Raw genomic sequence first — 14,864 nt, forward strand, 5'->3', positions numbered from 1 at the left:
CATGGTTTGCATAATATAGATAGTGAGCCTTGTGCATGTTATAATGTTAAGAACCTTGCTATTTTAATGTCTAGAATTTTAGACCTAAAAAACATGTCAGTCCTTGAATGAATGATTTGACTGAGTGAAAAAAAAATCAATTTCTCTTATTTGGATTTCTGTCTTTTCATGTACCATGAACATCTAATAGAGTGAATCAGATCTTAAATAATTTGGGGAGTTGTCTTAAAACCTTTCCCCCCTCATCACTAAAATCCAAAAAACCTTTCATGTCATCCCCAACAATTACCTTTCCCTCAGCAAAACTGAGTAAGATTCATTTAAATTCATCTAACACGTACTTTATATTTTTACATAGATTAATTTCCATATTGACTCTTTGTGCCACCTAATCTAGTATTCACCTTAACGTTTCTGAGTTCTTTTCTGGTGTTCGATTCCTGTAGCATAACATTTGCTTTTTTATTCCTAAAAATCATTCCCCTCTTTTTGTCCTTTTAAAAGAACAAATAATGTTGTATTTTTAATTTATTTTTTCTAATCATTCCAACTTAGAATGGTGCAATTCTGCTAAGGATGGCACTGTTATACGACGACTCTGACTTATACTTCTTAGGTTTGATACAATTTTTATTTTTATTATTACAATCTGTTTTAAATTTCCTTTCAAATCCCCTTCTTATAATTTTTATATATATAAGACTCAGCACACTTGCAATGATATTCCAAATTGAAATAGAACTGAATTATGTGATTTTGGCCTTGTTCTGTTCTTAGAGAGAAAACCCCTGGCTTGGAGAGTCTTTCCCTGAAATGCATTTGTACACAGTTAGCTCACTGATCCCAATGAAGGACAGAACTAGTCATTGTGGAGAAAATCACTGGTGGGTGGGGACAGCCACCTTACTCTCTACCATCCTTATCACCTATTGCATGTGTTAAATATAATGCACAGTCTCTTTGATGTGATTAAATTTACTGAGTACCTATATGATTGAAAGGATGGGTTTTACTACATCTAAGTGACCCACAATTCAAGCCTAAGCAGAGTTATACCCTCCAAAGTCAATGGATTTGGAAATATACAATTGTGCCTAGAATTGCACTGTCATTATTATAATTAAGAATAAATGCTTTGTTTTAAACTGATCCAGTTTCATACCCATCTATGGAACTAAATGCCTTTCTTTATGTCTAGGTTGTCATTTAAGCAGTTAACATGAAAATCCTTGGGAAGAACTGAGCTTTAAAAATGCTCCTTCAGCTCTGTTCACATTCCTTTCATGTACTACAAGTAAATTTTTAAAAAATCAAGATCTTCCCACTTCTCTACAAAAAACTCTTCCAAAAAATTTCCAAATGACTAAAGAGGTGTGTAATCTTTCAGTTACCTGGCTGAAGGGTCTCCTGCCAAGCTCCTAAATTAATGTTGGGTATATTTTCACAACTCTCAAAATCTTCAGGAAACTTTCCAAGCATGAAAACATCAAGGGGTAATGCAGTGAGATCTGTATTGTCACAGATTAGTCTGGATAAAGAATATTTTCTGAGTTCATGCTTTTGAGAATCTGTAAAAACATTAATGTTTTCCCACCAAAATCTGTAGAGAAGAGAAATAAAAATGTAAGGTATTAGAAGGCTGCTATGCAACATATGGTTGGGTATGCTGAAGCTCACTGATTTTAGTGGGTTTTACCAAGCATAACTGTGTTGGATTCTAGCCACAAGTGTTGATTTAAAGATGTATAATAAATATTGCACACATTTCCCCCCAAATAGTTGCCTTTGTACATGAGCTAAGAAATAGTTGAAGAACAGTAGGTTTTTATACCCCGCTTTCTCTAATGTTAGGAGTCTCAAAGAGGCTCCCAATCGCCTCCCCCCACCCCACAACTGGCAACTTGCGAGGTAGGTGGGGCTGAGAGAGTTCCGAGATAACATTAACTGACCCAAGATCATCCAGCAGGCTTCGTGTGGAGGAGTGAGGAATCAAACCCGGTTCTCCAGATTAAAGTCCACCGCTCTTAACCACTACACCATGCTGGCACTCAATTGTAATTCTTCTGTGATTAGTAGCTCTTAGAAATATGCACCCCACCACAAAACGTGCCCCCCATACACTGTAGCCCTGTTCACAAGTTACAGTGAATGCATTTACATCGTGTGTGTACATGTGTACATCTGTTTGTAAGAAGGAGCCAAAATGTGTTCACTTTGCAAATGAAACTGGAGACCAGTACCTGGATAAATGTGGGGTTTAAATCACACATTAAGCTGTACATGCAACATGAGAATTTCTCAGTGCATATATTAGGAAAAATCAACTGTACATTGGACATGGATAGTACATTCCTTCACTGTGGTTTGTGAACAGGGCTACTGTAAAATATGGGCATCAATATGGAAAAGAAATTTGATTTTGCATTAGAAGAAAATTCTGTTTTTGAACCATTATTTCTCCTTGTGGGGGTGCAATCTAATTTAATGTTCTGCTTGAGGTAATTTACAGATTTATTCTGAAAAAGAGGCTCTGTTGGGAGTGCTCAGTACTCTCGAATCAGTAGGCATTCAAGGACCTTGTGTTTTCACAATAGAGCTTAGCACTCAGCAGGGGTTGAGATGTGGTTTTTATAGATGAACCTCTTAAAGGATTCCATAGAATGTGATAAAACAAGACTGCTTTTGAATAATTTAAAAAAGCAAAATGAAAATAATCACAACAAAAGCTAATTCTTGGACATTTATTGCTTATTTGATGGGAAAAATTGAGACTGGGTTGATGAGAAGTTATTGAAAACTTGTGAAAAGAGAATTCCAGCTAGATCATTCCTCACTCAGAGAAGTCACCATTTCACAACTGTTCCACCCACATTGAGAAGTTATTGAAAACTTGTGAAAAGAGAATTCCAGCTAGATCATTCCTCACTCAGAGAAGTCACCATTTCACAACTGTTCCACCCACATAAGGGGAATTTGAATGATGGCCCAGGCAAATATTGGATGGTAAACTTACCAGCCAACCAATCAGAAGAAAACAAAGCTACCTGGCCTTCCTGACTTCCTTTCACTTCTGGGTTGTTTGGCATTCTTTTAGTAAAGTGAGAGTTTAGTAATGTGTGTGCTTGAAGAGTTTATGTATCTGCACCAAGGAGCTAGGTTGTTTAGTTCAAAGCCACTTGTGAGTGAAGTCTGTTGTTCTAGAGATTGCATAGTGGATGTGTGTTCTCCCAGCATGGATATCCCTAGAGAGTGTAGGAGAGCCAGCGTGGTGTTGTGGTTAAGAGCAGTGGTTAGGAGCGGTGGACTCTAATCTGGAGAACCGGGTTTGATTCCCCACTTCTCTGCATAAGCAGCGGATGCTAATCTAGTGAACTGGATTTGTTTCCCCATTCCTACACATGAAGCCAGTTGGGTGACCTTGGGCTAGTCACAGCTCTCTTAGAGCTCTCTCAGCCCCACCTACCTCACAGAGTGTCTGTTGCGGGGAGGGGAAGACGATTGTAAGCCAGTTTGATTCTTCCTTAAGTGGTAGAGAAAGTCAGCATATAAAAAAGCAACTCTTCATCTTCTTCAGGCGGGCAGTGACTATGGCTAATCTGCTTTGCATGCAAAAAGTTCCCACATTCCACCCCCAGCATCTTAAATAAAAAAGGATCAGGTAGTAGGTGATGTGAAAGTCCTATATCCAAAACCATGGGAAGCCACTGCAAGTCAGAGTAGATAATACTGACCTGAATAGATGGCATAGGGGAGCTTCATCTTATGTTCAAAGGAAGAGAAGATGGGTGGTAGAAGAGCAAGATAATAGCTTGGAAGGCTCAGTTGCAAGGACTGCATTCTCATTAACTTCCCTGCACAGTTCAAACTCCCCCAACTAGAAGTTAAAGCACAAGCTTAGTCTGCCCATTATATACACCAACTCCAGCTATAAGAGTAAAAAAACCTAGATTCTGCTAGAATCTACCCAAGTCCATCTTCTAGCCCTGACCTGGTACCAGAATATTTGTAATCAAAGCAAGACTAAGAAAGATGTACTTACCGGTCACCGTCTCTTAGTGCTTTCATTTGTTTCCCAATGATACAGGCAAACAATGGGCCTGTTCTGGCACCAGGTAAAATGTTTTCAACTATACCACCTAGCCAGACATCAATGTTGTTGGGGTTGCCATATAGTTCCATGATTTTTTTAGCAACATCCCTGTTCTCTATTGCTGTTGCCAGGTCAGTTTCTGTCCTTAGTCTTGACAAGCCACAGAATTCTCGCCATTCATTGTAACCTAAAATATGACATTCATACTAAAATTCAAACAGCTTTCTACTGAAGGCTTTTCTATGTGATAATTGTTTAATTTCTAAAATGCTAGACCAAACCTGCTAGAAGAGATAATTCAGATCTTCTCCTTAACTTTGAATGTGTGGCCCTGATGATTGTAGTTACCAGTGAGGAAAGAGTGTAGGGTTTTTTATGTTTTCCCAATATTTTATGTTGAGACATGACATGGAAGATACATATATCGTATTTACAACTTTCGGAACACTTGTCTGTCAAATCTTCTGAATGTTTACTCAGCAATAAGTTCTAGGGTTGCTGTTCCCTCCTGGCAACTGGTGTGTGAGGGACTTACCAGCAGCGGGGGGTGGGGGACTAGACTGGCATCACAGTGATGTCACTGGCAATGTGGCAACATCATTTCTGGCACACTGGAAGTGATGTCAATGCATCACCGGTGATGCTGAGATGCCCTGATATTTGGGCAAAAACTGTATGGTAGAAGCTGTTTTACCATAGAATTTTTGCCCAAATACCAGAGCGTCCTGTGTTGCCAGTGATGCTATGACATTACTTCCTGGGTGGCACTGGAAGTGACATTGCAGCATTGCCGCCAATGTTGCTGTGATGCTGGTCTAGGCCTTCCCTACTGCTGTTAAAGCCCCCTGCAGGCCAGGTGATTGGCGCCAGATCCCCCCCCCCAGCAGCATCTTCCCAGTACTAACAAGGGCTATAGGATTCAGGGTCACCCCCAAGTAAGCATTCTCTGGATTGTATTCCCCCCCCCAAAAAAAAATACATGTGTTTGAGACTTGTGATTCAGAACATACTTGCTTGGAAAAATATGGACCTTTAATGTCTGTTTTAGAAGGAAATGTACTCAGGCCTTCTGGTAGGGTTGCCAGGTCCCTCTTTGTCACCGGCGGGAGATTTTGGGGGCGGAGCCTGAAGAGGGCGGGGTTTGGGGAGGGGCTTCAATGCCATAGAGTTCAATTGCCACAGCGGCCATTTTTCTCCAGGTGATCTGATCTCTATAGGCTGGATATCAGTTGAATTAGCAGGAGATCTCCTGCTACTACCTGGCAGTTGGCAACCCTATCTTCTTGAGCTAGAGAATATTATAAGCTGTTTATTGAGAAAGAACTGGTGTGAGATGTAATTTGTGAAATGTTTGGAAACTAATGAGCATATAGAAGAATGGAGGCTGAAAAGGAGTACATTTAAGTAAACATTTAGAAGTGTATTTCTTTCTCAAGTGTATTTCTTTCTCTTACTAATAGCTTTAACTAAGTGGGGGAAAGTTTGTGAAAAAGAAAAGTGGTCTGAAAACATGTATAGCCTAGTCTATCACAACTACTAATTTTCTTTTAAAGCTATAATTTTGACTGCCAGTTAATTAACTAATATCACATTCTGATATGACTAATTATAATTGATATTTCCTAGGAAATCTACAGCAGGTTTTGGTTCCAAAGAACCATCACCCACTTCATACTACAGCTCTGGGAAGCAGCCAAAAAGCCAGTCTTCAGGGTCAGGGACCCTCAGAAAACAGAATGGGATTTGGAGTGAGAGCTCCAGCGGAACATTATAGAAGTTCCCCTTCCTTTTTGCATGAGCAGAAGTGCCCTTCTGTTTATACAATACAGGTTTGAATCACCTTCCTTTTTTTGCATTCTAAGAAATAATGAATTAATTCACAGCATAGGAAATTAAAAAGGCAGTAAACCTGGGAGCCCATGATCACGTCCCCTCTGTAAATCTAGTGATGCTAAATCCAGTGAACCATTATTAGATAATACAAAGAGCTTCTTAGTTAGTTCTTCATTCAGCAGCTGATCCTGTACCTGGAGCTTTGCAGCAGTTGTCAGCATCCCCCTTAGCAAGGGATCCAAACCTCCTTTAAAAACAAAGACATAGTAGTCGTAGTAGCAGCGGAGCCAAGAATTAACCAGATTCGGGTTCTCATTCAATATTTTAATGTACCCTTAACTCCCTCCAATTAATGTTCTAAAATGTTTTCATCAGTTTTGCATGGACTTCACCTTTATGACAAAGCTGTTGAAACAGTCTATTAAATATTGTTATCCAAAACACAGGGGGAAGGTGGCATGGTATAGTCTGATCTTGTCAGATCTCGGAAGCTAAGCAGGGTTGGTACTTGGATGGGAGACCACCAAGGAAGACTCTGCAGTGGAAGGCAATGGCAGACCACCCCTGTTTCTCACTTGCTTTGAAAACCCCTTGCTGGGGTCACCATACGTTGGCTGCGACCTGATGTTACTTTACATGCACACACATCCAAAACAACCGATATTAAGGATAATGTTTTCTTTATAAAATGTTTAAAGACACTCATTGGGATTCTCTAGAGTGGCCTACTATTATATACAAAACATATTGTATATATTTTGATATATTTGATATGCTTCTTAATCATAAATTAAAAACAATTTAAACAGCAGGATAGTGAGAACTTTTGATGATTCTTTAAGAGAGCATAAGCTTTTCAATATGTATATTTATTGCACTCCCCAGAAGAGTTGCAATTTATTTTACAAGGCAAGTTTCTTCAAACAGACATCATACATTGAGCATTAATGGGTAAGTAATGTATTTTGTTGATATCTCTTTTTAAAAGTAGCAGAATAAAATGTCCCAGCCCCTGTTGTACATCAACTGTTTAACAGTCTGTATGTCTATGAAATTAAAATTTTCCTGATCTTACAGGAATTCAATTCGTAGTTTCTTTGCAATAATGTAAAAAGATGTAATCAAACTACAAAAAGTACCTTCTTTAATGAGTCTCCAGGGTGTAAAAAAAACTTCATGCAAATGAAGGTTGGGAAGATTTGGGTCATTCTGATACTGTGCGTTGAGTCTCTTTATTATTGGATTAATTGCAGTGTGAGCAAAGCGAAAAGCTGCTGTAGAAAAGACATTGGCTATAGTGGGATCTACTGTATGATTATAACCTTTATAAGGACCAATATATTGATTAAAAGCATTTGGACCAATAACTTTGGGGATGTAGTCTCTTATGGTAATGATCTGAAAAAAGAAAAGAAAATCCAAATATTATACAGAGAGGATTTGTAGCATAGTAATACAGTGTATTAAGTCAGTACAGTGCTATCCTATATAAAGCTAGTCCAGTCTAAACCCATTGAAATAAAGACTGGCGTAAGTCTTCAAAGAATTGAACTGCTCATTTGTTTGAATAAACCACTGAATAAGACTAGATAGTCATTTCAGATGTTTCAGAGAGCCAGCATGGTGTAGTGGTTAAGAGTGGTGGTTTGGAGCGGTGGAGTTTGATCTAGAGAACCGGGTTTGATTTCCCACTCCACCACATGAGCGGCAGAAGCTAATCTGGCGAACTGGATTTGTTTCCCCGCTCCTACACATGAAGCTAGTTGGGTGACCTTGGGCGAGTCACACTCTCTCAGCCCCACCTACCTCACAGGGTGTCTGTTGTGGGGAGGGAAGGTGATTGTAAGCCGGTTTGATTCTCCCTTAAGTGGCAGAGAAAGTTGGCATATAAAAACCAAATCTTCGTCGTCTTCTTCTTTCTTCTTGCCTGTATTCCTCAGACAACTTTCCCAGATTTGGCTTTTTGGCTTCTCTTTACTGGGGCCATTCCACAGAGTGCAGACATGCCCCCCCCAGATGTTGGAAACACTGAAATCCTGTTCCTGGAGAATTTTGGGGTGGGGTTGGGCTGCTGCTAGAGAGGGAAAGCTGGAAAAATCACACTGTGTCGGAAGAAGTTCCCTGGGTGATCTTGGTCCAATTGCACATTCTCAACCTAACATACCTCACAGGGTTGCTGTGACTAGGGTTGCCAGGTCCTCCCTCTCCTCCGGTGGGAGGTTTTTGGGGCAGAGGTAGGGAAAGATGGCGTTGGCGTGCAGCTGCGCCAATGCGATCACATCACTTCCAGTTTAAAACGGGAAGTGCTGCATTGCAAAGGGGCCTTTAACACTCAAAATGAGGTGGACTTGGGAGCTTGCAAGCAACCGTGATCTCAGCATCCCAGCATGGCCTGGACTTGGGAGCTGGCAGGCCACGGTAATCTGACTCAGGTAAGTAGAATAATGGAATCATACCGTTGGAAGGGACATCCAGGGTCAAGGGACATCCATCTAGTCCAGCCCCCTACACAATGCAGGAAATTCATAACAACCTGCCACCCACACCCCCAGTGACCCCTACACCCCTACTCCATGCCCTGAGGATGGCCAAGATGCCTTCCATCTCATGATCTGCCTAAGGTCATAGAATCAGCATTGCTAACAGATGGCTAGATGGCCATCTATGGGCCATCTATGGGCCATCTAATGGGAGAGGGAGGGGGGAAATGACGGTGGGGAGGGGGGAAATGGTGGCAGGGCTAAAGCGGCCCAGAATAATGCCCCCCCCAAATTGACATTATTTGGGTTCCGCTTTTTCAGCTCTCTTTAATTGCCACCATTTTTTACCAGTAACCATCCCCTGAAAATACTGAAAAGGTATTTTGGGGGCGGTTATCAGTTTGACTTTAGCTGAATGCACACCCCTACCTTGCAGGTATCCTGCCTGTGTTCTTTATTATATGACTATCAAAAATAGTTGTTTCACACTTCCATTTTTATGCAATGGTTAATGATCCAATAAGATCATTGGGAGATCTGAAATTGGCATGTCTAAAATATCAGATTTGTTTCAAATTATTAACAACCCTAATGGTATTAAAAGGATTTCAGGGAACCACAATATAACTCTAAGAATTCAATCCTAAACATGCATACTTGGAATTTCCTTTATCAAACATGCTTTGAAAAGTCTTAAAATCTGCTGGACCTTGAGGATTAAAAAAAAAAAATCTGACCCTTTTATTTTGCCCTAGGAAACTAATGTGGAAATAGTTTGATTTCAGCAATAGTTTCTTACTACAGGCAACTGTGATATAGTTGCTTCTCATCTTCAAGGTTAGTTGAGCTCATATTTTCAGGAAGAGTGGAAGCTAGAGCTTTGGCCAGCCTGAACTGGGCATTGAGTGGTCTCAAAATGCTCAGCATTGTTTTATTGCATTCTTTATTTTAAACATTCTTAGTCTTGTGTGAAAACAATATTGCTATGGCCTGTGCTTTTCCCTTGTGTCAAGCAAAGAAATAGCCTTTTCTTTCCAAATGTTAATAACCTCCTAGTTGAAAATGAACAGAGTTTCTTTAATAGACACCCATGGTTCAAACGAGTCATTTCCTAAAGTTCACTGTGGAAAATACTTGAATCGATCTGCAGGCTTGGGACCAAAGGAAACACTTGGTGCCAATTTAATGTGATAAGTCAATGATATCAAAATTATAAACTATGAAGCATTCTTGATAGGGCTGCATGGGGGTACTGCCTTTTATGGTACTGAGGTAAATAGCATCACTTGGTAAATTGCATCCCATTAAGCCTCTGGTAAAGGAGCAGGACATTTTTTTACTCCAGGTTGTTGACAACCCTAGCTATGAACTCTTCCTATCTACACAACCTACATATAAAGAAATACAACAAACATTCCACATGTCTTCATAGCATTTTGTACTCACAAAGAAAGTGGACTATGAAAGCTGCCTCAGAATTTCTAACCACTTGGGCAAAGTTTCAGTGGGAACCACTACATTGTTACATGTTTCCCATATATCTAAGCAGTGAGAAACCTAGGAAAATGCTATAGGACTTAGATTTTTTTTTATATTCCAGTCAGAAAGTGGGAAGAGTATTACAAAGAAGGGAGTCAGGATGGAAAGGTACAATGAATAGGGTCATAGGAGTCATATATCACCACAGATGCTAATTTTCTGCCCCTAAGTAATTCTCCCCTGCTCTAACCAAGCTGATTACATTTTTCATTGCACCTTTGCATACTATTTCCCTTCTCTGCAGTACCCCCCCCCCCACTTTCTGACTCGGATATAAGGGCTCAGGGATCTCTATCACTTGTATTTGATTAAGAAACCTTTGATTCTGTAAAGCAAATTTTTTGCTGATCTATAAGGAGCCCCGTGGGTCAGAGTGGTAAGCCCAGTACTGCAATCAAAGCTCTGCTCATGACCTGAGTTCAATCCCAACAAAAGTCGGTTTCAAGTAGCTGGCTCGAGGTTGACTCAACCTTCCATCTTTCCAAGGTTGGTAAAATGTGTACCCAGCTTGCTGGGGTAAAGTGTAGATGACTGGGGAAGGCAATAGCAAACCACCCCATAAAACATAGTCTGCCTAGTAAATGTCGGGATGTGACGTCACCCCATGCGTCAGTAATGATCTGGTGCTTGTACAGGGGACTACCTTTACGTTGATCTAAGATGCTACAGGACTCAAATCAAGCTCTTCCACTGAAGACCAACATGGCTACCATCCTAAAACTGATCAGGGTCTGGGACATCCAGGTTTGAATGCTCACTCAGCCTTGAAAACTTGCAGGCTCACCATGGGCCAGTCACACACACTCAGCCTAACCTACCTCATAGACGAGTTGTGAAGATAAAATGGAGGAGAGGATAATGATATAAGCAGCTTTGGGTCTCCATTGGGGAGAAAGGCAGGGGTATAAATGATGTAAACAAAATAAATAAAGGCTTGGGCCATTAAGGAACATTAATATTCTGTGTCAAATACCTGATTTCAGCCACGTGATTCTTTTAAGTCAAAACCCATTTACCCTAAAGACAGTCAAAAACCATAACACCATTGTAAAAAAAATTTTTTTGGGGGGAGGGTTTTCTTGTTCTTGATTCTTTTTTTAGGCTCATGCCTTTGACAGGAAATGTCATTCCTGTATATAAGATGAGCCAGATTTTAAGATATCTTGCTCACAAAATCCATTTGATAGATCCATTTATACCTATCTATGGCCAATTCACGGTCTCCTAAAATCATGCAGTTTGTTATAGAAATGCTGATAAGTGTTCCTTCGTGAATGCTTTTATAATGGGCTTATTGAAGTGTATAGAAAAAGCTTATAAGTTATACTGATCAAAAGAAAGGAAATGATATATTGCATTGCAGATTTAAGATTACATTGGACTTAATAAAGCATAATGGGATGAATATGAAGTATATAGAGCTAATAAAATACATGATAGGTTTGAGATAATATGCAATAAACTGAACAGAAAAATACTCTATACACTTTGATATAGTGCATATTGAAAATTCTGGCAGGGATGAAATAGTTTCATCAGATAATGTGCTTCATTATATGGGTGTGTGTGGAGAGTTGGGTTACACCAAAAAGGCAAGTTCCTACAAACTACAGAAGGTGCGGTCCTCTCCAAGCTGCTAGTAGAGGCCAGCTTGGCTTCTCTGGCTCATTACGTTTGGCTTTCAGTGATGCTCTTTGCAAATTTACCATGCTCGCAGCAAAGCACCTCTCTGAAATATGATAGATTATGAAAAAAAGGAACATTTGATTTTAAGGTTCAGTTTTCCTACACAGTGCCTGCCAAATCATTAGATTTGCTGGAAGTAGGATGCCATTTGAGCTCATTTTGCTGAGAGCAATCAAAACACCTTGGCTCAGGTGATTGCTACCATTCACCTTGGCTTGTATGACTCTCTTATTTTTTATGCATTCCCAGTGATATATAGATAATTTATTTACGGCCCTTAGCCAGATAAAACAAGATAAAATAGAAAACATGGACTAATAAATTCTTACAAACAAATAATTAAAGTCTGAGTCTTATAACACTTAAAAAGAAAATTATAGCTGGGACACATCTGTCAATTGCGCTAAGAGGCTGTTCTATGGCGTGGAATTTTCATTGCTGCCATGCAAAATTTCGCAACCTGAAGAGTGATTGAAGGATTATCCCCTTGTAGGAACATCTCAATCCTTTCTCCTGCCCTGTCAGGTCCCATTCTCGATAAGAGGGGCTCAATAAACTTCGAACGGGGTAATGTATAACAATTGCAGTTCAGGAGGGCATGCTCAACAGTTTCTAAGTCCCCTGATTTGCAAGGGCAGAATCTCTCCTCCCAGGGTGTCTTCTTAAATTTCCCCTCTAGCATAGCAGAAGGTAAGGCTGCACATCTGGCCAGGGTAAAGGCCCTTCTATAATTATTTATCTCAAAATAGTGGAGATAGGCTGCTGGTGCTAGGATGTATTTAGAATGGAGGGATGCCATGAATAGAGGCATTCCCAGTGTATTTAGAGTGCCATAACTCAAACTTTTGATACCTAGTTCATCCAGTTGTTCACACAAACCTCCCCCAGGAATACAGATATATACAAATATTGTTTGGGAGAAAAATGGACCTTACCCCTGGACTGACTGTGTGGAAAATGATCCATGGAGCCAGGGTGAAGTAATGGTTAAGAGCAATGGACTCTAATCTGGAGAACCGGGTTTGATTCCCCACTCCTTCCACATGAGCAGTGGAATCTAATCTGGTGAACCGGGTTTATTTCCCCACTCCTATATGAAGCCTGCTGGGTGACCTTGGGCTAGTCACAGTTCTCTCAAACTCTCTTAGCCTCACCTACCTCACAAGTTGTCTGTTGTGGGAAGAGGAAGGGATGGCGATTATAAGCTGGTTTGAGACTCCTTAAAAAAGGTGAGAAAATTGGGGTATAAAAACCAACTCTTATCTTCTTCTTCTAAATATCTGTGTTAAAAAATATGAATAGACCATTAAGAGGTCTGCTGCCCTTATTAGGCCTTGGAGCAATTTGACACCTGGCTTTTCCCTTCTCACATTGAAAACTTGTCTGGTTAGCATTTACATACTTGGACTTGACCTTAATAACTAACAAGGTATTGATGCTGATTTTGTGCGCACGTACAGGTTATGATTTAGGCGGAAGCCCTATTGCTCTACCCTAGTTATGCTCAGCACTTAAATAATGGGTGGGGGGGACCCAAAAATATAAAGGTGGGCTAAGTGTGTGAAGCTGGGTGGGTTAGAGTTTGTAGATTTCATTAAGGCTGGTGGCGTACTATATTCTTCATTTATTATCTTTGTAGTGCACTCAATTCCATATCTCTTGTTAGATTTTGGGAAAAAAACTCTTTAATATGGGCTTGCCTGGCAGATTATTGATGCTTATTAGAAATTTATATTCTGAAAATCATATACGGATCCATATACCAGGTAGCTCCACCCTCTCGAACCCAGTCAAGAAGAGGTGTAAGGCAGAGCTGCATGCTGGCCCCACATCTATTCAATTTACACATAAATGACTTTTGACCTAGTTAGGATTGTAGATCTTGTTCTCCTCAGTTAAGTGGCCAGCCAATAACGTACGTAACATATGCAGATGATCTAGTATTGTTAGCCTGAACACTCTCAGGTGTAGTGAAAAATTAAAATGAGTTTTACAATTATTGCACTAAAGAATATTTAGAAATACATTTTGATAAAACTAAGGTTTTAATATTCACTAAATCTAAACTTAAAATGATGCATTTCTTATCCCTGTGGGGAAATTCTATAGAGATAGTAAGACATTTTAAGTATCTTGGGGTCGTGTTTACACACAATCTTTCTTGGGATTTGCATATCCATATGTTAATGCAAAAGTTAAACTCCTCCTTTATCTTCCATAAAAATTCTATTTTTGCAAAGGAGGGCAATTTGAACCAGCCCTTATGACCCTATATAGAACAATCATACATTTGATTGTTAGATATGCTGTTCCAGTTTGGTACACTGGCTATACAGAACATCTTGATATTCTTCAAGTTCAATTTTTTAGAAATTTGCTGGGTATTATGTGATGAATCTCCTACTCCACTCTGTGGTTAGAACTGGGGCTCCCAAACCTATCATCTATTGTATATCAATATCATTAAATTTCAGTACTCTTTCTTTGAGCCATGAACAGCTCCTGATATGTTTCAGTTGTTAATCTCAGATATCTCTGAGTAGACAATACTGACTTTGATGGCCCAATGATCTGATTCAATATAAGGCAGCTTCATGTATTCATGTGCAAATACCCATTTTGCAAAGAGTGCAAATACCCGTTTTGTCTGGATCAAGTAGACTCCCTAGCCCACATTGTTTTAGCTTGTTCATAAAATAATATTGCATGAAATGAGTATATCACGCCCTGGATAAAACAGCTAATGACACTTTCTGAGAAGAGGATACCTACTATCAAGTAGATTGTGAATTGCGTGAGAAATATGGCTAGTCTAAAAGGACCTAGTGGTGGAGGAAAGTGCCACCAAGTCATAGCTGACCTATGGGGGCCCCTAGGGTTTTCAAGGCAAGAGATGTTCAGAGGTGCCTTTTTATAATGACCTGGGACTTCCATAGTGGTCTGCCATCCAAATATTAACAAGGGCCAACCCCACTCAGCTTCTGAGGTCTGTCGAGACTGGGCTAGGCTGGATCATCCAGGTTGTGATTTACAGTACAATAACTTTGGTGCAGAACCTATGGCCTGAGTTCTATCCTGTGCTAGTGGTAGGTATAAGAGGAAGAGAGTTTTTCCTACTTACCTCTTTCATCAAGTAACAATGCTGAGGATTGTGAGTGTGTGTTAAGTGCCAACAAATCATTTCTGACTCATGGTGACCCTATGAATTAGTGACCTCCAAAATGTCCTATCGTTAA

The 14,864-nt window shown here is 40.0% G+C and overlaps 1 protein-coding gene across 1 annotated transcript in view; it reads right to left on the minus strand.

The window, feature by feature from the left end:
- Window positions 1–14,864, minus strand: part of TPO (thyroid peroxidase) — a 117,294-nt gene that overhangs the window by 49,138 nt on the left and 53,292 nt on the right. Inside the window, exons 9-12 of the mRNA XM_056856343.1 lie at window positions 7,063–7,321; window positions 6,000–6,170; window positions 4,040–4,277; window positions 1,392–1,600 (exon numbers count right to left, since the gene is read on the minus strand). Of these exons, the coding sequence (XP_056712321.1) occupies window positions 1,392–1,600; window positions 4,040–4,277; window positions 6,000–6,170; window positions 7,063–7,321 (877 nt within the window). The remainder of the gene's footprint in view (window positions 1–1,391; window positions 1,601–4,039; window positions 4,278–5,999; window positions 6,171–7,062; window positions 7,322–14,864) is intronic.

The sequence above is a fragment of the Euleptes europaea genome, chromosome 10 (genome assembly GCF_029931775.1).
Source record: "Euleptes europaea isolate rEulEur1 chromosome 10, rEulEur1.hap1, whole genome shotgun sequence".
NCBI lineage: Eukaryota > Metazoa > Chordata > Lepidosauria > Squamata > Sphaerodactylidae > Euleptes > Euleptes europaea.